This window comes from Salarias fasciatus, chromosome 3 (assembly GCF_902148845.1).
Source record: "Salarias fasciatus chromosome 3, fSalaFa1.1, whole genome shotgun sequence".
Taxonomy (NCBI): Eukaryota; Metazoa; Chordata; class Actinopteri; order Blenniiformes; family Blenniidae; genus Salarias; species Salarias fasciatus.
Window position 1 is genome coordinate 29,819,656 of NC_043747.1, and position 27,380 is coordinate 29,847,035.

The 27,380-nt window shown below is 43.0% G+C and overlaps 1 protein-coding gene across 2 annotated transcripts in view; it reads right to left on the bottom strand.

Annotated features, from left to right (window-relative positions):
• The window catches only part of LOC115409359 (uncharacterized), a 45,268-nt gene extending 36,710 nt beyond the window's left edge, over nucleotides 1-8,558 (bottom strand). For both annotated transcript variants that reach the window (XM_030120512.1, XM_030120518.1), the window contains exons 1-2: nucleotides 8,383-8,558; nucleotides 8,265-8,303 (exon numbers count right to left, since the gene is read on the bottom strand). In XM_030120512.1, coding sequence (XP_029976372.1) covers nucleotides 8,265-8,303; nucleotides 8,383-8,404 — 61 coding nt within the window. In that variant the 5' untranslated portion in view covers nucleotides 8,405-8,558. The remainder of the gene's footprint in view (nucleotides 1-8,264; nucleotides 8,304-8,382) is intronic.
• Nucleotides 8,559-27,380: the final 18,822 nt, after the last annotated feature.

Here is a 27,380-nt window from a genome sequence, read left to right on the forward strand (position 1 = left end):
ATTGCGGGATGGATTGCTTTGGTCCATTTTTGGTCTCAGAGGGAAGGAAGGAGTTGAAGCGCTATGGTTTGTTATTTACATGTCTCTGCTCTCGTGCAGTTCATGTTGAACTACTTGACGATTTAACAACAGATGCATTTATAAATGCTTTTCGTACTTTCATTGCCATCAGAGGAAACGTCAGACAGCTTCGATCTGATCAGGGCACTAATTTTGTAGGTGCAAGATGTGAGTTCCTGCAGGCTTTGAAAGAAATGAATCAAAAATGCCTAAAGCAACTGGGCCGTGAATTTGTCTTGAACCCTCCATCTGCCAGCCACATGGGTGGTATCTAGGAAAGACTGATCCACACCATGAGGAGTGTTCTTACGTCCATTCTGGACCGGTCATCTCAACGACTTGATAGTTCCTCTTTGCGAACTTACTTCTATGAAGTAATGGCAATCATAAACAGCAGGCCTTTAACAGCACACTTACTCAATGATCCAACTGGGCCACAGCCCAGATGCGTCACTAGCGTGATGCATGGCATGCAGTTGCATGAGGGCCCATGACATCGAGGGGCACTCCCAGGTAGGGCCCCGAGCTGGAGGGGGCCCGAGGGACGGCTGATATCAGTCAGTTTCAATGACAAATTAAAGGCGCTGCACTGGACGCTGCGACAACAGCGTGTCGAAAATCCCCCGCATGGGGCCCTTTCTGATTACTCAGCGGTTAGTTGCTGGTAGGGGGCCCCGACAGACGGCGGATATCAGTGACACAACTTGAAATCCCCCGTATAATTTACACTGACACGACGGGAACCTACCTAATGGGGCCATGACTGCATTTGCACTTCATGCCACTAGGTGTGCTGAATGCATGTTCAACCGTATTTTACACAGACACCACAGAAGAAGAAGGGCGCTGAAGTGCAGCCTCTCTCTGCATGTTGTGAGAAAAAGCTGGCAGGACATGGTGATATGTTCACTGATGCGATGCAGCGTTTTTTCAGTAAAAAAGAAGAACTGAACGACCATTTCCGCACATTTTATTTACTTAGTAGCAGTTAAGCTGTATCACAGTAGTTCCTGTACTCAGGAGACCAAGACTCTCCCTGGCAGACCCTGGTTCAGCCTCATGCCGCCCGGACCCTGATGGACGAATTTGCAGAGAGAAAAGTCAGGAAGGTGCAGCTGTAGGGCAGCAGAGACGGCAGAGCTGTTGTGTATTTAAATGATCCAGAGCTTTTAATCTGTTGTTCTGCTGCGCCGTCACCACACTGTGTCAGGAAGCTGAGCTGTAATGCTCATCCTCTTTTCTTTTTTCTTCTCTTTTTTCCACACAAGACCATTTCTGACAGATATTTGACTTTTATGGGTGTTTTTTTTTTTCCTTCATCTGAGAGTTTTTTTTTTTTTTTTTTTTGTCTGAAAAATGTATAATTTCTGGCATTGGGGACACATATAAGAATTCTGCATGAGGGCCCGGTGCGAGGTAAATACGCCACTGCCACAGCCTCTCACGCCAAATTATATATACTCACTATGAAATCATCAGTCGTGATGCCACCGCCTGGCTCCCCCCCGACCTGCCACCCTCCCCCCCGACCTGCCACCTTAAAGTGGTGGGGGAGTTTGAGTGCCCACGTGATCCCAGGAGCTATGTTGTCCGGGGCTTTATGCCCCTGGTAGGGTCTCCCATGACAAACAGGTCCTGGGTGACGGGCCAGACCAAGGGCAGGTCAACAGCCCTTATGAACAGAGTACGATCGAGGTCTGTGATGTCGCCCGGTATGGCGCAGCCGGGGCCCCACCCTGGAGCCAGGCCTGGGGTTGGGCCTCGCAAGCGAGCGCCTGGTGGCCGGGCCTTTGCCCACGGGGCCCGGCCGGGCTCAGCCCGAAGGGGCGACGTGGGCCGACCCTCCAGTGGGCTCACCACCCACCGAGGGAACAATAGGGGCCAGGTGCAGTGTGGATTGGGTGGCAGCCGACGGCAGGGTACCCGGCGACCCGATCCCCGGACACAGAGACTGGCTCTAGGGACATGGAATGTCACCTCGTTGGGGGGGAAGGAGCCCGAGGTTGTGAGGGAGGTTGAGAGGTACCGGCTAGATATAGTCGGGCTCACCTCCACACACAGCCTGGGCTCTGGAACCCAACCTCTGGAGAAGGGCTGGACTCTCCACTTCTCTGGCGTTGCCCGCGGTGAGAGGCGGCGGGCTGGTGTGGGTTTGCTTACAGCCCCACAGCTCAGCCGCCATGTGTTGGAGTTCACCCCAGTGAACAAGAGGGTCTCATCCCTGCGCCTTCAGGTCGGGGACAGGTGCCTCACCGTTGTTGCGGCTTACGGGCCGAACAGCAGTGCAGAGTACCCGGCCTTCCTGGAGTCCCTGGGAGGGGTGCTGGACAGTGCTCCGACTGGGGACTCCATTGTTCTACTGGGGGACTTCAACGCCCACGTGGACAGCGACAGTAAGACCATGACCAAGATGCACCAAGGAATGTGTGGAAGTTGGCTAAGGTCACTGATGTTTACCCAAGTCAAGATGAATGCGTGAGGACACCAACTGCTGATGAGTGACTCTACCCTTGATGACAAAGGAAAGCGCCTGACCAAACCAACCTATTTAGTCCTATTCACAAAACTGTTACTTTGCTTGAAGCTGACTAATTTGTGTTGCTGTATAAATAACAGAGAGATTTAAGATGAGAGTTACTTCTGCATTTTAAGTTTATTAAGGGAAATCACCAGTGATTTGGTGGGAGTGTAACTGCCAGCAGAAACAGTTTAATAAGTACACAATTTCATAATTTCATTTCATAATCTGATAACAATTGAAGGTCAGTAATAAATAAATAAATAGTTCGAATGTTGTTTTAGGATTAATGTTAAAGAGTTCATTAAAATGTGGAACTAAAATTCCTAGTTCCTAGCAGGAGGACTATGTTGATGCACACATGCAGAAGAGCATGCAGGAGTGAAAGAGAGAGAAGAGAGGGATAGCTGTGGAGTTTGTTTCCTGATGATGCGGTTTCATGAAGGTCTTTTGATCCCCTCGACCGGGCCAATGAGGTAAAATGATTTTCTTTGTGTAAAGTATTTTATTTTGTATAATGTAGCTATTATTTCTTCACTGTGTTCATGTGATAGATGCATGATCGTTATTGAAGCACATGTTACACTTTCTTGAGTTGCAAATATTGTAAATAAGTTATGTATCTTGTTATGTGTGAATATCTTGTATTTATTTGTGCTTTGTGTTTTATTGTAGTTTTCACGGCTCAATAAACGCCTGTATACAGAATACCATTGAGCTCGTCTTTTCATCTGGAGGGGAGCAACAACGATTGTTTGTGGTTAGCCATTAGCTGCTAACCGCTAGCCGGCTGCTGGGACAGTACGTCTGGTTTTGGTCCACATCAATCAGAGGAGCTGGATTTCTTCTTCTGCTTGTCTGGTCAGTGTTCATTTTGGCCAACAGCGCCCCCAAATGAGCAGCTGCTGTAACTGCATGACATTTTCTGTACATTCGGTCTGTCGATGGTCTGCTTTCAGAAGTGCAGTGTGCAGCAAGCCCAACCAAAAGAAAGGTGTGGAAATCCCCCCGCCCCCCCGCCCCCGCCACAGGAGAGCCGAGTCCCAGACTTCCCTGGTGTGAAAGCAGCCTTAAAGAAATAGACTAAGGGAGAGCTTCAACCCAAGTAGTCCATGGGCCAGACCAGATATCAGTACCACTCAGGGTGACGAAGGTTCCTTATATTTTTTGAAAAGATCTATGTCTGTAGATGATATTTTGGTATGATAGACCTTCCAGAGTGGGAGCTAAATCATAGTTATCAGCTCATGAAGTATACCCGCCCCTTCAAGAAATTGCATTTCAGATACCGGTACATATCCTGCTTTAGACTTGTGTACAGGACATCTGTCAATGCTTCACAACATTGTCTCTGGTATCATTTTAAAGGGGACGATGTAACCTTTCATTCAAGATAAAATGTGAACCTTTCTGACCAATATAGAGGTTACTAGAACTCCTTGAACTGTCAAAACTTAGGCGAAAAATACAATTTCCGCCTAAATGATGTACTATCTTTTAGCCCTGTGTCATCTAGGAGCAACAGGGACACAAAATTCAAAGTCTACAACACTCCCAGGACCATAATGATTCAGAAAATGTATAATATGCCTATACTTTTTCTTGCCATGGATGATTGTGAGCCTTAGATTAGAAGAGCAGTAGGTCTCCTATTACGTAAACTCCAGAACAGCCGGGACATATATGGTGACATAAAGGACACCACAATGGGATAGGGAACCATAGAACAACCTGCAAGGAAGATGCACAAAGCAAAATGTCTCAGAAGTGTGTGGTACTGTGGAATTATTGGAAACAGGGCGGCCACGTGAAGGCTCAGTACCGCGAGCCCCTTTTATTATTTTTGTTTTTAGGTTTTTTTATGCTTACATATTTTTTTGTGTGTTTTGTGTGTGTGTGTGTGTGTGTGTGTGTGTGTGTGTGTGTGTGTGTTTAAGAAAGCATGTGAATGTTTGTCCTTACCATGAAGGAAATAAGGTCACCACAATGGGATAAGGAAGTTTGAGTTTAATGAGCAACATATTGAAGTATTAAACAGAACAGCATGTTAATGAACTCCTTACGTCACTCAAACGCCTCGTCTCTCTCATCTTCTGACTCCTCGAGTTCGAGCTCAGGCTCTGGATCATCCTGCAGTTTCTGGTTGCTGCATGTCTGCAGCTGGCACATATCTGTGCATGCCAGTCCATTTGGTAAGCATGTGCAGCTTGGCATTTTGCATGAATGGACACAGTTGCATGTTAGCATTTCCAGGACTATGTCTGGTGCAGGTGGAGAGAGCATCCAGTAAATTGCCAGCTTGCCTTCATCTTCTTTCCATCCATGCTCTGTAGGACTTGGGGCCACAGGGTTAGGCTGCAGACTGCTCTTCCAGATGGCTGCCTGATAGTTGGCTCGTTCAACATGCAGGAAGAGACAGTCTCTACATGGTGGCAGCTGCAAGTCTAATGATGTTAGCAGGGTGAAAGTCACTTTGCTTGCAAGCAACAAGTTGTGGCAGTTTTGACAAGTGATGCAGCTTGGTGGGTTTGTGGTGGTCTCTGAGGCAGGGGTGACAATCACACTTCTGCTCGTTATTACTCATGAGACGTTTTCTCCCTCTGCTCTCAAGCCTGACCACACACACACACCTCCAGTTCCATGATGTACCTGTCCTGTGTCATGAACTGCATTTCATCAATAGATCTGCATATCTTCGCAGAGAAACTATACAATGTTGGTATCAACAACTCCATTCAAAGGCATATAATGACTCCATATTACAAACTGTAAATAAACTGGTGTTTATTGTCACTGTAAGAAACAGTTGTTACAAGAGTTAGTAGGAATAAATGCCACCTGCACCTGCATTAAGATCAAGGTCAAGAGAAACAGCAGTGGTGATATTTTTGAAGAGATCAGAAAAGGGGACTTGTATTTGACTGTCATTTCATCTGTATACTTGATGCTGCGGCACCTTAAACGCAAACACCCTCACTACACCGCTTCAAGTGCAGGATTTTTTTTCTATGCAGGGACTTGAGAGGTAGCCTCTCTCTCTCTCTAACGAGCCTTCCTTAATGTTTATTACATATTGGTCTCACTGCAGTAGTTTTGTTACAGAAACAACCAACAGCATCCACCAGTGGCCCTGGATAAAAACATTGTTTTTAGTTTTTCTGCTGTTGCTGTCTGAACGTTGCTGTGTAAATGAGACTTTGAATCAATGAATCAAAAAAGCAAAAATGACGTTTACTTGAAAGTTGTTGTGTAAGCAGGGCCTTTGTCTCCAGCTGATTTCTGCAAAGACACATTGGCAAATCTACAGTCCATTGCAAGACAAACTGAGAGAGAGACAGACACTTACATTCATACAGTTTATAGTGAGAAGCTAGCCTCAAAAGCAAGTTTTAAAATTGTTGTAGGAAACCAGTGTTGGAAGAACATGGAAACTGTGCAAAAAAAAAAAAAAAAAAAAAAAAAACCAAGTCTGCAGGATGATCCAGAGCCTGAGCTGGAACTCGAGGAGTCAGAAGATGAGCGAGACGAGGCGTTTGAGTGACGTAAGGAGTTCATTAACATGCTGTTCTGTTTAATACTTCAATATGTTGCTCATTAAACTCAAACTTCCTTATCCCATTGTGGTGACCTTATTTCCTTCATGGAAAGGACAAACATTCACATGCTTTCTTAAAACACACACACACACACACACACAAAACACACAAAAAAATATGAAAGCATAAAAAAACCTAAAAATAAAAATAATAAAAGGGGCTCGCGGTACTGAGCCTTCACATGGCCGCCCTGTTTCCAATAATTCCACAGTACCACACACTTCTGATACATTTTGCTTTGTGCATCTTCCTTGCAGGTTGTTCTATGGTTCCCTATCCCATTGTGGTGTCCTTTATGTCACCATACATGTCCCGGCTGTTCTGGAGTTTACGTAATAGGAGACCTACTGCTCTTCTAATCTAAGGCTCACAATCATCCATGGCAAGAAAAAGTATAGGCATATTATACATTTTCTGAATCATTATGGTCCTGGGAGTGTTGTAGACTTTGAATTTTGTGTCCCTGTTGCTCCTAGATGACACAGGGCTAAAAGATAGTAAATCATTTAGGCGAAAATTGTATTTTTTGCCCAGGTTTTGACAGTTCAAGGTGTTCTAGTAACCTTTATTTTGCTCAGAAAGGTTCACATTTTATCTTGAATGAAAGGTTACATCGTCCCCTTTAAAATGATACCAGAGACAATGTTGTGAAGCATTGACAGTTGTCCTGTACACAAATCTAAAGCAGGATATGTACCGGTATCTGAAATGCAATTTCTTGAAGGGGCGGGTATACTTCATGAGCTGATAACTATGATTTAGCTCCCACTCTGGAAGGTCTATCATACCAAAATATCATCTACAGACATAGATCTTTTCAAAAAATATAAGGAACCTTCGTCACCCTGAGTGGTACCGACAAGTGAAAATCTGGGGTTAGGCCCATGGACTAAAGAGAGTTTCTTCACACGCTGCCATTTCTGCAAACACAGTAATAATCTGAACACAGGTCCTCTTCATTGTTGGTTCCTGTTTTTGTCCTCCTCCCTGGCATTTTGGGACAGATATCCACAAATATACACACACACATATATATATATGTATGTATGTATATACATACACATACATACATATATACGTAAAGGATTTATATATTTCATCTGTAAATATTTTGTATTCTTATGTGTATATTGTTATACTTATATTCTCAAACCATGCACATATAGTTATACATATTACATAGTAATGCTGTCAGTTTTAATAGCAATAATTAAGGGAGGACTGTCAATTTTTCTTTTAGTTGTGATTAATCTCAGAATCAGGGTTAGGGTTGTCAATGGGCTCAAAGAAAAGAACAAGTAGAGAAAAGTCAGATCCTGTCAATGAGACTTGATAGTTTTTCCTCCTGTTCAGTCCAGCTGAAGTATGATAATCAGATTCTTCATCTGAAGCTTAAAATGTTCCAAACATCTTCCTGTGGCATCGATGTTCTGGACTGTTCAGCACCGAGAGAGAAACTGGGCTCGGCCTTCCCTTGAGCAACTCAACTTTGAACTGTTGGATGATTGAAGTCCCACATTATGAGTGTTTTCTGATGAGGAACTGCTCCACTCCAGCTAAAAGACTCAGATAAAAACATTTTTGTGCATTAAATTGCTGATTTTGTGTTGATTTCAAGCTCACAAATGTGATTAATCACACTTAGTCGTGGTCTGAGCTGAGATTAATTGGTTAAAACTTTTAATCGATTGACAGCGCTACACATTATACATATGTTTATTTATTCATATTTACATTTATATTTATTTGTATGTGTTTGGTATATTCCTTCCTTTGTCAGTGTGATGAGAGCTCTGTCGTCTTTTCTGTCCGTCTATCGATCCTTCTGTCTTTTCCCCAAACAGCTTCACCTCATCAGTCACAGCCCACTGCTTTCAGCTGCCAAGCAGGAGCTCCCGTAAACACAGGTAGATGCTGGGTGGTTTTCACTCATCTCATCCTTTTCACCCACTTGAGCAACATTCAGAACATTAAAATGTTAAACACTAGAGACTCTGGTCAGACCCAGAGGACGGCAGCGTCTCACAGCTTGACCCTTCAGAGTAAAGGTCGCTGAGAGCTGCAGAGTGAGGAGGAGGAAGCAGACTGACCTGGAAGCGTTGCTGTGTAGACGATCAGAGAGGTCAGAGCTGAGGAGGACAGGCAGGTTAGTCAGACCTCCACCCGGCCTGACGGAGCAGACGTGGAGCAGAGAGGAGTGTGTCTCACCCAGCAGACGTCTGTCCTCCATGGTGTCCGCTCTCACAGTCAGCCTGCTGCCCGCTGTTCAACACAGTCATTGAAGCCCGCCCTCTTCCTCTGCTCTGTGGTTTCTCTCCTGAGCTGCTGAGGCCGTCTCTCAGTCTCTGTCTTCATGTGAGGACAGAGGACAGACGGGCCGTGCTGCAGGGTCTCTGGTTTGATGCCCAACAGCCTCTGCTGGTCCTTCAGACAAGAAGCTGGTCTAAAGTGTCGTCAGCCCCTCGTGGTTCAAACTAACTGCTGCTTTGTGTTTCTCTCTGGGGACTCAGACCACTGATGTGGTTGATTTGGTCTCCATGGCAACATCAGCTCGCTTCTGCTCTGGTGGAACTAGTAGGGGGAGAAGCACGGATCTTGCCTATTTTAGAGGTAAAGAAATCCATGAATTTGTTGCACTGTGTGACTGTTTGGTGGTGGTGTGGTGAAGTCTGAGGGTGGAGCAGGTGTTTGATGGTGGTGAAGAGTTGTTTGGAGTTACTTGGGTTATTTATTGTTAATGATGTTGGAGTACTGTGCTGACCTGGCCTTGGAGAGTTCCTTGGCATATCTCCGTTGATGTTCCCGGTAGGCCAACTTATGCACCGTCAGCCCAGATGAGACCCAGACCCACTCCAGGACACGACCAGTCCTTTTTAGATTTCTCAGCTCCTCTGTGAACCGGGGGGTGAAGCAGGTGAAGGTAACTATCCTGGTTTTTAGAGGTGCATGAAGGTCCAGTAGAGCCTGAAGATTATTGTTGTAGTAGTCCATGAGATCAGTGATGGACGTGTTCGGAGGAGGAAAAAGGAGCTGAAGATGCTGACTGAGAGAGGTGGAGTCAATTTTCCTGAGGTTCCTGAAGAAGATAAGGCGTTGTGGTTTGGCGAGGGGGGAGAGGAAAGGGATCTTGAGGGTGACTGCGTGGTGGTCTGAAATGCCAGTGTCCTGGATTTGAAGGTCTGAGATGTGGATGGAGTCAGTGATGACCAGGTCCTATGTGTGGCCCTTGGAGTGGGTGGGACCAACAACAGATTGGTGGAGACTGAGGCAGTCCAGGACCTGACTGGAATCAGCAGCCAGTCAGCAGGAGGGTGAGTCCATATGGATATTGAAATCCCCCAAAATCAGAATGTTGGCGTGTGAGGTGCAAAGTGAGCTAAGAAAATCATGAACTTCAGAGAGGAATGATGGATGTGGTTTTGGGGGGTGATAAATGAGAGCAACGGTTGCAGAGGTGGTGTGATGTGCTGCGATGTGTTCGCAGTGAAAAACCAGATGTTCAAAACTATTGACATGTGGGATGGACAGTGTGAGGTCTGAATGGTACTGCAATAAAAAACAGCAAGGCCACCCCCCCGGCTGGTGGTCCTGGCCTTGCTGAGGTAGTTACACCCAGGGGGCAGGCCTCATTGAGGACGGAGAAGACATCTGGCTGTTGCCAGGTCTCTGTGAAACAGAGAATGCAAATGTTATTTTCTGTGATGTGGTTGTTAAAGAGTCCAGCTTTGTTTGATGATTGAACATTTAATGGTGCATTCACACCGGACGCGTTGCAAGCGTCATGAGCGGCGCTTTTCTATGCAAAGTCTATGGTGGACGAGCGTCGTGGAGCGGCGGGCGGCGGGGTGGCGTGTCAGGAGCATCAGGAGCGTCGACTTTCGAGCATTTCGAGCGTTGACGCGCGTCCCTAGCATCACGACCGTCGTGAGCGTCACTTTTTGAGAGTTGGGAAAACTGAACTTTCGACGCGCTGCCGCTGAGCGTCAACCAATCAGAGACGATCCCTCCGGTGCTACGTCACTACGAGTGATCCGAGGACCGATGCGGGCCGGCCAGTGCTGCTAACTTGACGACTTTCTCGCTAAATCTGGCGACTTTCCAAAGCTTCTTGGAGACTTTTTTTTTGTCAAAAGCGACTAGCGACAAATCTAGCAACCTTCTCTGGTGCTCTGGAGACGTGACAGGACGTCTCGTTGCTGTCGTCAATGAGCAGCGGGTGCTGCGTGAGCCCCTCCCCCGTCCCAAAGCGCTCACAAGCGGTCAGTCTCAACAGCGCCCCCTGCTGCAGTCAGAGCAGAGAGCAGACCAGCCAATAGCGACTTTTCCGACGATGACGCGGTCTAGCTTTATTTAACAAATAATAATAATAATAATGCAATAATAACAGTACCATAGCGCTTTTCTGGACACTCAAAGACGCTTTACATTGCATTATTCATTCTCTCCATACTGGGTGGTGGTAAGCTGCTGCTGTATCCACAGCTGCCCTGGGGCAGACTGACGGAAGCGAGGCTGCCAATCTGCGCCATCGGCCCCTCCAACCACCACCAACCATTCACTCTCACAACTTTCATACTAGGCAAGGTGGGTGAAGTGTCTTGCCCAAGGACACAACGACAGTTTTACGCCTGCGGGAGCGGGGATCATGCTCAAAGCGTCACAAACGTCAGCTGCGACGACGCCCGCGACGTTCCCGGTGTGAATGCAGCATAAGAGTTCCAATGTGGAACGAGAATCGGAGTTCAGTCTGTTTAGGGGGCGAAGGACGCTGTGATCCACTCCGGGTTTTCCGTCCAGCTGGCCGCCGCTGTCCTTAGTGAGCGGAGCAGCAGTGCTCTGATGATGCCATTGTTATGCGACGCAGCGCTGTGCCGACCAGAATGATGTTATGGCTCGGTGAGAGTTAAAATGATCACCATGTTTGGACAGAACAAACCGGCGACCAAATCCTCTGTGGATGTAGTGACGTCGACAGGGTAGCTGGAGGCGACCAGAGGGAGTACTGAGCCATTCAAACCGGTACTCCTCATCAACTCCCCTCCTCTCCTTTCACCTCTGTTTCATTCCATGGTCACTCCATCCCCCTCTCTCCCTCTGTACTAAACTTTAGGGTCAAGTTTGACCCCCACCTCTCCTTTGACAGTCATGTCACCTCCATCTGCAAAACCTCCTTCTTCCACCTCCGTAACATTTCAATCAATCATCAATCAATCAATGTATTTTTGTACAGCCCAGTATCACAACAGCAGCTGCCTCAGAGGGCATCAAGATGTTACATTGGTTGGTAAAAATAAAAACAGTGAATAAGCATAATGTTAATATGTCAGATTCACAGTAACGAGACAAAACGAAGCAACCACCACCTTAGACCCTCACATCCGGCAAGAAAAAACTCCAGAAACCCAGTGGGAAAAGAAGAAACCTTGGGGAGAACCACAGTATGGAGGGATCCCTCTCCCAGGGACGGACAGCTTTGGCAACAGCTAGCATGAGACAATAAGAAGTAAAGCCTAGGACTATGTTGAGGACAGTCCGTTGGACGGTCCAGCACAAGAACCACGGATCCCAGCAGTAGAACTGAAGCCAGTCCACGGGCAGGACCGACAGGAGTGTCCTCCCGGTCCGGACGGAGCTTGTTCGCAGGCCCTCGTAATAGTGGAGTCAGCAACTGAAACTGGAGAAGACTCCCCCTCGAAGGGGGGGACAACAGGTGAAAAGCAATGAACGGACTAAAGGGAAGAACATTCAGACATTAGAGGAGGACAGGGCTCAGTGCACCGTACTTCCCACAGCATTCTAGCTCCTGGGGCAGCTTTGTGGATACTTAACTGTTTAAACTAGTATTTAGTTAGTATAGTTTAGTTTAGTTTAATTTAGTTTGGATTAGTTTAATTTAGTTTAGCTTGGTTTAGTTTGGTTTAGTTAATTTAGTTTAGTTCAGTTTAGTTTGGTTTAGTTTAGTTTAGTTTAGTTTAGTTTAGTTTAGTTTAGTTTAGTTTGGTTTGGTTTAGTTTGGTTTAGTTTAGTTTAGTTTAGTTCGGTTTAGTTTAGTTTAGTTTAATTTAGTTTGGTTTAGTTTAGTTTAGTTTGGTTTAGTTTGGTTTAGTTTAGTTTAGTTTAGTTCGGTTTAGTTTAGTTTAGTTTAATTTAGTTTGGTTTAGTTTAGTTTAGTTTAGTTTAGTTTAATTTAATTTAAAGGTGTAATACAACATTTTGATTTCCGGGTGGATCACCTAAATAATTGGTGGTTCTGTTTGTCAATCATTCTGACGAGCTGCTTTCGTAAGGCGGTTCTACGTGCTTGCGCCCAATCAGCTTCTCCCTTTTGCGCATTCAGAGTGTTTATGTAGCCGGTGAGCTTCTGAGCTAGTACTTACCGATGGCGAGTCTGACATAATGAAACTGTAGCTGTTTCGGGGAAAAAAAAGCTTTATTTATGAGCGAGGCGGATCGCAGAAACTGTACAGAGCCGTGCACGCCGGAGAAGAGGAGATCGCGCTCGTACACTTCCGCGTTTTCTGGGAGAAGCAGGAGAGCCGGGCGGATGGTCTGGAGCATGGCGTTGTTCAAAAAGTGAGTAACAGACGTGGGGCTTCGTCTTTTCGAGAAAATGTTGTATTCCACCTTTAATTTAGCTTGGTTTAGTTTGGTTTAGTTTAATTTAGTTTAATTTAGTTCAGTTTAGTTTAGTTTGGTTTAGTTTAATTTAATTTAGCTTGGTTTAGTTTGGTTTAGTTTAATTTAGTTTAGTTCAGTTTAGTTTGGTTTAGTTTAGTTTAGTTTAGTTTAGTTTAGTTTAGTTCAGTTCAGTTTAGTTTAGTTTAGTTTAGTTTAGTTTAGTTTAGTTTAGTTTAGTTTAATTTAGTTTAATTTAGTTTAGTTCGGTTTAGTTTAGTTTAATTTAGTTTAGTTTAGTTTAGTTTAATTTAGCTTGGTTTAGTTTGGTTTAGTTTAATTTAGTTTAGTTTAGTTCAGTTTAGTTTAGTTTGGTTTAGTTTAATTTAATTTAGCTTGGTTTAGTTTGGTTTAGTTTAATTTAGTTTAGTTCAGTTTAGTTTGGTTTAGTTTAGTTCAGTTCAGTTTAGTTTAGTTTAGTTTAGTTTAGTTTGGTTTAGTTTAATTTAGTTTAGTTCGGTTTAGTTTAGTTTAATTTAGTTTAGTTTAGTTCAGTTTAGTTTAGTTTAGTTTAGTTTAGTTTAGTTTAGTTTAGTTTGGTTTAGTTTAATTTAGTTTAGTTCAGTTTAGTTTAGTTTAATTTAGTTTAGTTTAGTTCAGTTTAGTTTAGTTTGGTTTAGTTTAATTTAATTTAGCTTGGTTTAGTTTGGTTTAGTTTAATTTAGTTTAGTTCAGTTTAGTTTGGTTTAGTTTAGTTTAGTTCAGTTTAGTTTAGTTTGGTTTAGTTTGGTTTAGTTTAGTTTAGTTTAGTTCGGTTTAGTTTAGTTTAATTTAGTTTGGTTTAGTTTAGTTTAGTTTAGTTTAGTTTAGTTTAGTTTAGTTCAGTTTAGTTTAGTTTAGTTTAGTTTAGTTTGGTTTAGTTTAATTTAGTTTAGTTCGGTTTAGTTTAGTTTAGTTTAGTTTAGTTTAGTTTAGTTTAGTTTGGTTTAGTTTAATTTAGTTTAGTTCAGTTTAGTTTAGTTTAATTTAGTTTAGTTTAGTTCAGTTTAGTTTAGTTTAATTTAGTTTTGTTTAGTTTAGTTTAGTTTAGTTTAGTTTAGTTTAGTTTAGTTTAGTTTAATTTAGCTTGGTTTAGTTTGGTTTAGTTTGGTTTAGTTTCCAGACATTTCCAGACTACGTTCCTCCCTCTCCCTCCCTGCTGCAGAGAAACTTGTCCACGACTTTGTTGCCTCCAGATTGGACTACTGCAATGCACTCCTCATCAGGATCTCTGGCAGGAGCATGCAAAAGCTCCAGTATGTTCAGACCAGCTGCCAGGGTCCTGATGAGGGTGCGGAAACATGAGCACATCACTCCCATCCTCCACACTTTGCACTGGCTTCCCATTCAGGCCCGTGTCGGGATCCTCCTGCACCCCCATCACTGTCTGCACGGTGCGGCCCCCACCTCCCTACTGAACTGCTCCACCCACACACCTCCGCCAGGACCCGGTCAGGCCGGCGGCACCGTCTGATTCAGCCAGGGCCGTTTCTTCCTGTAGGCCAGCTAGGCGAATGCCTCGGGCCCCCAAGCCACCAGGGGGCCCCAAAGCTGCATGTTCAACCTCTTCTGAGGATAATTGAAATGTCTGGTTTTTATCTGTAGCTAGCTCTTGTGCTTATTACGCCTCTTATATGCTTAAAAATAAACGTTGGATATAATAAACTGCAGTGACAAGCTGTGGCTGGTACTTCTGTGGCATTATTAGTGTGTTGGACTTGCACCGCTCTGTCACACAGCAAGTGACGTCACGTAGCGGCCCGCTGACAGGTATGATGGGAATGATGGACAACTGCCTGTCATTAACAAAACAAACCATAATGGCATCAAAAAGAAATTATCCCTGCGGCGCGGAAAAATGGAAGAAAAAGAAGACTGAGGAAGAAAAACGTTCAAAGGATAAAGGTAAGTCATTTGCTGGTGATGTGGGCTGGAGAGGTGGAGGTGAAATGAAGTTTTTTTTTTTGTTGTTGTTTTTTTTTGTTTTTTGCAAGTTTGTTTATTTGTCCCACTTGCCAGCTAGCTCGCGTCGGATAAATGTTAGCCTGCTGCCGGCTGTTATCTGTTCGTCACAAACTCAGCTTTAAGGTTTGTCTCATGAAAGCTGGCCTGTGTTGCCGGGAATGATTGGCTGACTCCGGACTGTAGACCCGTTTATTCAGATTGTAAGGAGGGAGGACATGTTGTTGTAGTAGTCTGCTCTGTCATTGTTCAGTGGAAGTTGTCTCACATATTTTACACTTTATTTTATGATTAGTTATAATTAATTTACTGAGTTTAGTGTGTATTGTATAGGGCTCTAATTAGGGACCGAGCCTGGAGGGCAAGGTCTCTACATTGTTCTTAAAACTGCTGCTGTTCTGTTAAATTTTTAATTTAAAGAACTGTTTTAAAGGTTTGTTTTTAATCTATTAATCAATCAACATTTATTTAATAGAGCCCTTTACAACACAGTGACCAAAGTGTGTTCCAACAAAATTAAAGCATATGAATAAAAATAACTACATAATTTAAAGCCAATAAAGCAAATGATAAAACAAGATTAAACCAATAAAAACAAATACAAGAAATGTATTTGATTATTGTGTTTTAATTGATGTATAAATATTATTCGTGGTGTTTTATTCTTATTTCAGACGGTTGTGGCAGTGGTTCATTTGTCTCAGTTTTATTACTTTAGTACAATTTGTAAACTATTGCAGAAAACTCTTAAAAGTGGCAACTTTGTAACTGGACACAAACTTTAAAGGGACGCTGTGCATCACAATGTTTAATATAAAAACAGATTACCAGTAATTTTAATTTCCTGTATTACTACAACAACACTAATAATAAAATAGAATATGTACTCAGGATCTATTTTTTTGCTTGATAACCTAATGAGTTTTGTCTTTGCAGGAGCAATTCTAAAATATTTTGGAGCTCCAGACATCGAGCCTGAGAGATCGTCTGAACATCCTGACCAGGAAGCCCCTGGGCCATCAGGTATCTGCTTCTGTCCAGGAAGCTCCAGAACAATCCCTAACATCAGAACCTCCTTCTGTCCAGGAAGCATTGGAGCAGAGGAAGATACAAATACAACCTCTTAGAGCAACTCCCTGTGTTGTGTCTTCCTTGGCAAGTGTGCTCACACCCGGTCAGACCCTTTCATTGATAGTAAACTTCAACCAGGTCAAATTTTTCTTTTTTTTTTTTCCCCCTTGTCCTGTTCGGCAGCTGGGGCGTGCAATATTGTATGATTGCAGCCTTTTACTATCTGAACAGATTTTAATGTCAGCAGCAGGACGAGACTGAGTCTCCTCCTGCTGCTGCCTTTATTTAAAACTGGCATCCGGCATGGCTGAGGACAGGACCGGGATGGAGACGCTCAGAGAGCGAGAGACAGTGTTGTCGACGCACCACACATAACCAGTAATCATCATCACCAACAATCGTCATCACCAACAACAATCTAGACAACACCGAAACAGAGCCGGCAACCAACGCAAAAACTGACAGAGCCATACATACATGTATATATAATTTTTTTTTTATCTCCCCCTGACGAACCATATTAGTGAACAGACCAGGCCACAAAAATAAAGAGGTGTAGGGAAGGAAGGAAATGCAAGGACACCACAAACCTTTTTTTTTTTTTTTTTCTGTGAGAATAGAGCTAGTGGGGGGGTGGCGCACATGAGTGACTAGACGTGTCCGACGTGATCTCCTCCAACTAATCGAGCTTTGTATATTTAAAAAACACCTTGATTGCTAAGGCACTTACTGCAGAGCGTCGTTGGAGAGCTTGCCTATTGAAAATTTTTGGAAATGCCTCCGAAGAAAGCGACTATTCATAAAAAAACCTCAGGAGAAAGTGAGGAGGAAACACACGGGAGCGACATGCTAAGTGGGCTGACTGCTGGCCCCTCAGCTGATACTGCTGCGGTGCTCGCTGCTATTGGAGATATGAGCCGAAAAATGGATGAAAGATTCAATGCTTTGCAGTCCGCGCTATCAGAAAACAAGGCCGTACTGGAAGAACATGAGGGGCGCTTATCTTCGGTGGAAAATGCTATCAGCGGCCATGATAGCAGGCTAGCCAAGCTAGAGCAGCAGGCTGCTCGACTGGAAGAGGCTAACAAGACCCTGCAGGACAAAGTAATCGATTTAGAGGCTCGATCCAGACGACAGAATATAAAACTTGTAAATCTGCCAGAAAATATCGAGTCTGGAAACCCAGTGGAATTTGTGTCAAAGCTGATGACCTCTCTTTTTGGACCTGAACATTTTCCGAAGCCGGTTGAAGTGGATCGGGCTCACAGGCTAGGTAGCCAGGCAGCTCGGTCGGCTAATAAGCCTCGTATTTTGATAGCGAGCATTCACGATTACCGCGTCAAGGAGCACATAATGCGGCTGGCAATCGAGCATTCTCCTCTGATGTACCAGGGACATCACATTCATATTTTTCCGGATTTTCCGGCTGAGATCATGAGACGTCGTCAACTCTTCAAGGAATCAAGGAAGAAACTAAAAGAAGATGGTTACCGCACGGGTTTCATCTATCCGGCACGACTACGGGTTACCCAAGGCAACGTGACAACTACGTTCAACACACCGGAGGAGGCGAGGATCTTTGTGGACAGTCTGAGGAGAGGCGAGGAGGAGTAAAGAGAACTCTTGGGCTGCATTACATCTGCTCCTACGACACTCTGCACTGTAATAGCCAGTTTGAGCTATGATCTCAGGTAACATTTTACAATGGTTTATAAAGATTATCTTATTTGATAAAAATGTTAAATACCTTTGAAAGTATGGTTCTCCTATGTTGCCTTAAGAACATTTTTGTGCCTTATATGTCTAAGAAAACAAACATCAGGTGTTTTGTGTAACTGATGTATATACAATGGGGGAAATAAGTATTGAACGCATTAACTGTTTTGTCATTACATTTATTTCCAAAGATGCAATTCATGTGACATTTCTTCCAGACACTGGTATTAACTCAAATAATCCACACATGAAAAGAAATCACAACATTCAAATCCATAAATAGTGATTATGTGGAATTAAGTGCAATAACACAGGAAAAAAGTATTGAACACACTATCTGAGACTCGTTTAATACTTTGTGGAGAAGCCTTTGTTTGCAATGACTGCTTCCAGACGCTTGTTGTATGTATGAACTAATCGCCCACACTGCTCAGGTGTGATTTTTGCCCATTCCTCCGCACAGATTGTCTTCAAATCCTGAATATTCTTTGGTGCCCTCTGGTGAACCCTTATCTTTAGTTCTTTCCACAAATGTTCGATCGGATTTAAGACAGGTTATTGACTGGGCCATTCTAACACATTGATTTTCTTTTTTTTAAACCATTCGAGAGTCAACTTTGCCGTGTGCTTCGGATCGTTGTCCTGTTGAAAGGTCCAGCCCCGTCTCATCTTCATCATCCTGGTGGATGGCAGGAGGTTCATCTCAAGAATTTGCCGATAGATGTTTCCATTCATTGCTCCTTCAATTATATGAAGTCTGCCAGTACCACGAGATGAGAAACAACCCCATGCCATGATGTTTCCACCACCAAACTTCACTGTTGGTATAGTGTTATTTGGGTGATGTGCAGTGCCATTTCTCCTCCAAACATGGTGTGTAGTATGACAGCCAAAAAGTTCAATTTTGGTCTCATCTGACCAGACAACATTCTCCCAGTATTCCACAGGCTTATCCAGATGCTGTTTAGCAAACTTTAGACGAGCTTCAACATGCCTTTTTTTGAGGAACGGAGTCTTGCGGGCTGAGCGTCCATAGAGGCCATGGCGGTGGAGTGCATTGCCTATCGTTTTCTCTGTAACACTTGTACCTGCTGCCTCCATGTCTTGCTGGAGTGCTTTCCGGGTGGTCCTTGGCTCTTTGAGAACTCTTCTGACCATCTTTCTGACTCCCTGGTCAGAAATCTTGCGAGGAGCTCCTGTGCGCGGCCTGTTGATGATAAGGTGATGCTTCTTCCACTTGCGGATAATGGCCCCAACGGTGCTTACTGGAATACTCAGATTCTTTGAGATAAGTCTGTAACCAGTTCCATTCTGATGCTGAGCAACAATCAGGCTGCGAAGGTCTTGAGAGAGCTCCTTGCTTTTACCCATCATGAGATGTGTCTTGTTTGACTACTTGGTGAAAAAACAACCTGTTTATAGGGCCATCAATTAGCACTAACCCAGCTGATGTTGGTTTGCACTTATAGGAAGTACAAAGACTACTTACTTTCAGGTGTGAGATGGTATGGTGCCTTTTCTTGACAAACTATACAGCTTTCCCATGGTGTGTTCAATACTTTTTTCCTGTGTTATTGCACTTAATTCCACATAATCACTATTTATGGATTTGAATGTTGTGATTTCTTTTCATGTGTGTATTTTTTGAGTTAATACCAGTGTCTGGAAGAAATGTCACATGAATTGCATCTTTGGAAATAAATGTAATGACAAAACAGTTAATGCGTTCAATACTTATTTCCCCCATTGTATATATTTTTTTTTTTTTTTTGGAGGAGGAGGAAGAGTGTACGTAAATAGTGGTTAATTCATTGCGTTTAACAGCTTAGTTAGTTTATTACTAAGTAAGGTTAGAAGTACTCCCTGAGTCATATGTTAGTTCGGGGTTTTTCGACCCCTGGTGGGTGGGGAAGGGGGGGTGGAGGGAAGGGGAGGTGTTGGGTATTTTCTGTATCTGTGTGTGTGTTTTTACATTATTTGAGTTTATGTAGAGCACTAAATCGGTCCACTTACCAAAGAATGAGAATCACAATTTTTGATGACAATGGTTAATAAGAAAGATAGGGGGGTTAATATGATTAGTTGGAACGTGAGGGGGTTGGGTAACCATATTAAAAGGGCTAAGGTTTTGCACATTTAAAATCTTTATTGGCAGATATTTCATTTTTACAGGAAACACATATCAGACCAAAAGATCAGGCGCGCTTAAAGTGCAGCTGGGCAGGGCATATATTTCATTCCACCTTTTCAAGTAAAGCACGTGGAGTAGCCATCATAATAAAGAAAAATATTCCATTTGAGCATATAGATACTGTAAGGGATGTAAACGGAAGGTTTTTAATTGTAATTGGCAAACTATATTCCATGCATGTTACTCTGGTGAATATTTATGGCCCAAATGTGGATGATGCAGGTTTCTTTTGTAAAACTTTTGACAAAATTCCAGACTTTGCAAATACCACTCTGATAATGGCTGGGGATTTTAATGTGGTTTTGGATTGGAACCTGGACAGATCGGTGAGAAGACAACTTGCACCATCTAATGCCTCAGTAACCTTGAATAGCCTTATCTCTTCTACCAATTTAGTGGATATTTGGCGCCTACAGCACCCTACAGATAGGGATTACTCTTTTCTCTCAAAACTACACAATTCTTACTCTAGAATTGATTTTTTTTTACTGGATTCTAAACTTTTATCAAATGTCATTGATAGTAAATATCACAATATTTTGATCTCGGACCATGCGCCTACTAGTGTAATTTTTGATTTTAACACACCGAAACACAGTTCAACCTGGAGGTTACAACCATACATACTGAACGACTCTAATTTTTGTAAGTATCTGTCTCAGAAAATTGAGGAATTTACACAGACTAATGACACAATGGATACATCGGACTCTATTTTATGGGAGACACTTAAGGTGGTTTTGAGAGGACATATAATCTCATATGTGGCCTCTCAGAAGAAAATGAGGGATACTCGATTAAAGGATATTGATGATAAAATATCAGAATTAGAAATAAGTTATAGACAAAATAAGTGCACTCCCACTTTACAGGAAATCACTAAGCTTAAATACGAATACAATACAATTTTAACATAACAAGTAAGCTCCCAAATGTTAGGTTTACATGCACGTTATTTTGAACTTGGAGATAAACCTCATACTCTTCTGTCTAGACAACTCAGAGGTCAACAAAATAGTAGGGCTATATATAGAATTAAGTCTAAAACTGGAGATACCATTACTTTGCCAAAGTCCATAAATGAATGTTTTGCCAATTTTTATAAAGACCTATACAGATCAAAAGCACAAGGGGATGTAGATTCCTGGCTCAAGGAGATCCCCATTCCAAGATTGTCTGACTCCTCACGTGACACTTTGAATCAACCTTTGTCGATAAAAGAGGTTTTAGACTCCATTAAATCATTTTCTTCTGGGAAAGCCCCAGGTTCTGATGGGTATGGGGCTGAATTTTACAAGAAATTTGCAGTGCAGATATCCCCACTCCTACTTAGAATGCTTTCACATTCAATAGAAACTAAGGCTCTTCCTCCTACGTTATATGAAGCAAACATAGCCCTACTGTTAAAGCCTGATAGGGATGAGTCCAATCCTGCTTCTTATCGTCCAATCTCTATGCTAAATCTTGATTGCAAAATATTTACTAAAATACTTGCTACTAGATTAAGTGTATGTATTGAGTCTGTTGTTCATGGCGATCAGACAGGGTTCATCCCTAACAGGTATTCCTTTTTCAACACAAGACGGGTACTAGACATTACATACTACAAATTTCCAGTAGGCTCTAAGCAAGCAATTTCATATTTGGATGCCGAAAAGGCCTTTGATCAGGTTGAGTGGGGATATCTGTTCAAGGTGCTAGAAAAATATGGTTTGGGAGAATCTTTTGTGTCTTGGGTCCGTTTAGTTTATGCACAACCATCCGCCTCAGTTGTTACTAATCAAGACAGATCACTTCCGTTTTCACTGGGGAGAGGCACTCGTCAGGGGTGTCCATTATCACCATTGTTATTTGCCCTGGCGATTGGGCCCCTGGCTATTAGCATCAGAGTAAACTCACTTATTAAATCTATAACAATCGGAGGAGTTGAACACAAAATATCACTCTATGCTGATGATGTTGCCATTTTTATATCTGACCCCGAGCATTCTATTCCTATTTTGTTAAAATTGATTAATGATTTTGGGATGGTATCTGGTTACGCCATAAACTGGCAAAAGAGTGATCTTATGGTACTCACAACAGATTTGGATCCTGCGTTTGTAGCATCAGTTCAGTTCAAGATTTCAAATATTGTCAAATATTTGGGAATTACAATCACAAAGAATCCAAATTCTCTATTCAAACAAAATTTTACTAAAAGATTAAACTCTCTTAAAGAAAATGTTGAAAAGTGAAGAACGTTACCTCTATCATTGATTGGTAGAATAAATACAATTAAGATGGTCTCCTTACCAAGATTTCTTTATCTGTTTCAGTATATCCCTGTATATATCCCAAAATCCTATTTTAAGCAGATTGATTCAGTTATTCTTCCTTTCATATGGGGCTACAAGTCACATAGAATATCAAAACAACACCTCCAACAATCCAAGGAAGATGGTGGCCGAGGCTTGCCTTGTTTCTTGCATTATTACTGGGCTGCCAATGTCAGAGTCATGGTATACTGGCAAATAAATCAAAAAATGTTGCAGTTGGATAATGTGCCCTCTTGGCTGACAATAGAACATACTTTGGTTTCAAAGACTTCTCTCCATGCAATTCTTTTCTCATCACCAAGGACATTGGCCTCTCAGAGGGGAGAGCATTTTATTATATTGCACTCTCAAAAAATATGGTTGCAAATTCGAAAATTTTGTGAACTCCCAAATACGGCTGTACACGCTCCGGTATGGCACAATCATGCGTTTCCTCCCTCATTTACAGATGCTGTTTTCAGGGAATGGAGTGAGAAAGGTATAGAGACAATTCAAAATTTGTATATTAACAAAAAATTTAGCTCATTTGAGCAATTGCAAACAAAATACAATTTGCATAAAAGTAATTTTTTTCAGGTTTCTACAATTAAGAAACTATGTCAAAGAAAATATTCCAACCTTTGACTCCCTTCCTACAGAAAATGAACTTTTTAAAATATTATTGGGGCCTCCAGGGTCCAAAAATTTGATTTCTTCGTTGGCAAAATTCTTTTTAAAAAAATATACCCGTCCTATGCTGACAGTTAAACAGAAATGGGAGGAAGATTTAAATATTTCAATTGGGGATGATATCTGGCAGACAGCCCTGAGCAACATTCATCACTGCTCTGTGAATGCCAGACTTCAGACCATTCAGTATAAAGTAGTTTTCAGATTGCACTACTCCAAAGTGATGTTGCATAAGTTTTTTCCACAAACATCACCTTTATGTGAAAGATGTAAGATTATGGACAGTACACTGGCACATCAATTCTGGCTTTGCCCAAAGATTCAGGGTTTTTGGGATGCAATATTTGAATGGTTTTCCCAAGTGCTTAAAATTACCATTAACCCTGACCCTGAAACGGCTCTTCTGGGCTTTTCAGAAGTACTGCAATCACTGGGTCACGATGTGACTTCACTGATTGCATACGGTATGGTCATAGCTAAAAGGTGCATCCTGAGACTATGGAAGGCAGATGTCCCACCTCAATTTGAAGCCTGGCTTAGAGAATTTGTCGGAGTTCTACACATTGAAAAATTGAGATTTGATATATTAGGTAATCCCCACAAATTTCATAAAGTATGGAAACCAATTTTAGATAAATTGAAATTATAACGGACCCCTATACTTCAAATTTTGTGAACTTGGTGATAATTGAACTATAACGTGGACTTTTGTTTAAGCACTACAGTTAATGCTGCTCTTGTGTGTTGGTTTTTGTTTGGTTGGTTGTTGTGGTTGTTTGGCTTATTTGTTTGTTTGTATTGTCATTATTTTTGTTTGTGGTAATGAAATTGAAAAAGTTAATTAAAAAAATTAAAAAAAAAAAAAAAAGAGAATAGAGCTAGTAGTAACTAGTAGTAACTAGCAGTAACTAGCAGTAAACTCGGGACGTGCATCAAGAGAGGTCTGCTACAGATCACCATTAGTCTAACCACCACCAGAAGACAAGGTAACCCAGTATGTGAAGAGTGATTAAAGATCAACGTGATCATGTGAATATGATGGTGACAGTGATGGTGATAGTGATCATGCATATATGACCTCTGACCTCTGAGAAGGTCAGAAGCAGGCCAGAGAGGCCCTCAGAGCCCAGACAGCCGGCGGTCATCACAGAGCCCGGATCCAAGCCGCCCCCCCAGGCAGACGCCCACGCTCAGGCCCCCCCCACCAACAACCGACCCTCAAAGAGGAGAGGCCCTCATCTTCCCCTTACATGAAGTGATGGAGCTGATCACAGGGGACCAGAGGGAACCAGATTCAGCTGATTGATCCTCTGAACAGACAGACATCGTCTCCAAGCTGATATGATCTAATAGAAGATTCTTAAACTGCCTGTTACTCAGATTACTTCTGGATTTCCAATTTACAAGGATAGTTTTCTTTGCGATGCACAAGATGGTGAGAACCATGTAGACAGAGTTTATCGACATGTTAATTTCACCCAAATCACCTAAAAGGCACAGTGTGGGAGTTGCAGGGATGCTGCAGTGAACCATGTTGACAGGTCTTCACACACCTGAAGCCAGAACCTCTGCACTGGTGAGCAGGACCACAAGGCATGGAGGGAGCTGTCATCATGTTATCATTGCAATGTGAACAGATATCAGATTGTGATAGACCCATCTGGAACATCCTTCGTCCTGTGTAATGAATTCTATGCAGAATTTTGAATTGTATTAGTTGTATATTTGAATTCTTTGTCATTTTGAAAGTATTTAAACATATTTGTGACCACGCATTTTGGTCAAAGTTGTTAGATAAGTCAGCCTCCCATTTTAAGGTCGGAAGGAAGATTTCATCTTCTACCTTTGATAATATTTTATATATCTTTGATAGCAACTTTGGGGAACTGAGGTTTAAGAATTCTTCGACCCCGAGAGGTAGCTGTCCCTGCAGTTGATTAAAGGTATACTTTTTACCTATGATAGATTTAAGTTGATGATATTCTAAAAATGCTGTGCTGCTGATTCCATATTGTGAGATGAGAGTATTGAATGATAGAAAGTTGCCGTTTTCAATGATATGTTCAAGCTGGCTGATTCCTTTATTTCTCCACTGAGTGAAGTTTATCATCTTTTTGTTTTGCAGGATGTCCGGGTTGTTCCAGATGGGTGTGAGTTTTATTTATTAATTTAGATATGTATGAGTCCAGTGATTTGAAGCAGCCAGACGATGGTTTGGTTGGTATCATTGAAAATAAATAGTTAACCTTTGGTAAAGTCATCATTTTAATGGTGGCAACCCTCCCCATAAGAGATATAGGTAAGCGTCTCCACCGTAAGAGGTCATCCTCTGTTGACTTCAGTAACGGAACATAATTTAGTTTTAAAAGTTCTGATATCCTTGGAGAAATGTTTATGCCTAAATATCTAATGTTTCCAGACTGGATTGTAGCATTGGGTATACTTTGTAAATCACAGTTTATAGGCATGGCTGTAGTCTTAGACCAGTTGATAGAATAGTCAGATATTAGTGAGAATGTGTCAATAAGTGTGATTGTCTGGGAGATAGAAGATGGAGAGTTCTGCAGGAAAAGCAATACATCATCTGCATAAAGACTTATTTTATGTTCTATCTTATTGTTAGCCAGGATCCCTCTGATGTCTTTATTTTGTCTTATAGCAGCTGCCAGAGGTTCGATAAAGATGGCAAACAGTGAGGAGAGAGTGGACAGCCCTGTCTGGTTCCTCGCTGCAGACAGAAGCTTGGAGAAGTCTGCTCGTTAGTCTTCACACATGCAGCTGGGTTGTTATAGAAGATTTTAATCCAGTCCATGAAAGACGTTCCAAACCCGAAAACTGACTGGTAGGGCTGTCACGATATCGAATTTTCTCTTCACGATTATCATGGGCAAAAAATATCACAATAACGATATTATCACGATATCAGCAAAAATGTAACCAATAATGGTACAAACATTCAGATTCATCTTTAATTTTATTTTTGTTTGTTTTCTCTTTTCCCAGATGAATTACATTCAGAATACCTGTCAAATGAGGTGTTGAAACGATATGAGAACAGTAACTATACAACTGCATACCAAAAGTGTAGTTACACTCAACTAATTAAAATCTGATGAGCTGATTAACAGAGGATCCACAGCAGAGGCATCATTTACGTAGGGCTGGTGGGTTCTGAAAACCCTCGGGCCCTGTTGGGGTGAAATCCTGTACCACCACCACACTGCTGAGAACTTTTGTTTGTTTGTTTGTTTAAATCGGAGGCAGAATGAGCAGCAGCTGCTTCTCTCCAGCCAGAGGCGCCGCTACTGGCTAGGGCCCCGAGCTAAAGGGGGTCCCGAGGAACGGCTGACATCAGTCAATTTCAATGACAAATTTAAGGCGCTGCACTAGACGCTGCAACGACAACGTGTCGAAAATCCCCCGCATGGGGCCCTTTTCCGAGTACTCACCGGTTAGTTGCTAGAAGGGGGCGGCGGAGAAGACGGCGGATATCAGCGACACAACTTGAAACCCCCGGATATATTACAATGACACGTCCCGAACCTACCTAATGGGGCCCCACTACTACCCGGCTAGCATCAACCTGCAGTCAGTGCTGCTAAACACACTTTCTTCGGGTTAGGATAGAGCGTCTCGCTGTCGTTGTCAGCCACCGCCGACATGTTTAGTTCACTCGAGATGCTCGCTAACTGGGAGCCACGCTAGCTAGGAGCCGTGCCGCTACCGCTGCTCTGCTGTGTTTATATGAGAGGGGAGGGGGAGAGGCTGGGGTGCTGCAGGAGGGAGACGAAGCAGGGCGGAAGAACAGGAGCAGATTTTGAAAATACACTTCAACACGTTTCAAGTGGCGATCCTCTTCACGATATCATCATGTGCGCATTTTGAACACGATATTGAAATTTTGTTTTTTTAATACCACGATTATCGTCAATACCGGTTTACCGCGACAGCCCTACTGACTGGCCCCTGTAACCAGGCCCGCCAACAGGGGGGGACAAACGGGTCTGTTGTCCCGGGCCCAGGGTTGGGGGGGGCGCAGCGTGAAAGGTGGGGGGGCCCATCCAGCACCCCAGTCACGGCTACTGACACAGCATGCAGGCACCATGTCTCACAGCTCCACGTGCGTTGCACGCCGCCACATTCCCCACACGCTGCACTGCTCCGATAACACCATGCCCCCCCCCCGCTCCACCAGCAGGACAGGGCCCAACTAACAGTAAGTTGTCCCGGGCCCAGGAAAAGCTGTCAGCGGGCCTGCCTGTAATTGAGGGATGTCTGTTGATATAATGGTTTCTGTGTGTGATTTGTAAAAAAAAAAATACTCTTAAAAATATTCATAAAGAGTACTTTATGAAACATCCGCACAGCGTATGCGAGCAGTGGAGACATACAGAAACACGTCCATGCACCTTCCCATCGGGGGTAGTCACTTTTCAGCAGGCAGTCTGTTTTTGGCACAACACCGGAGGTGTGTTAGGAGGCCAGCACCGTGTTAGCACCACGGTCCAGCTGAATGGGGCACCTGGCTTGATGAACACCCGCATGGAGAAGATTCACGTAGAATGTACAACAACGAAGAAAAACACAATCCGGGGGAAGGAGGTAGACTGAGTCTGCGAGTTTTG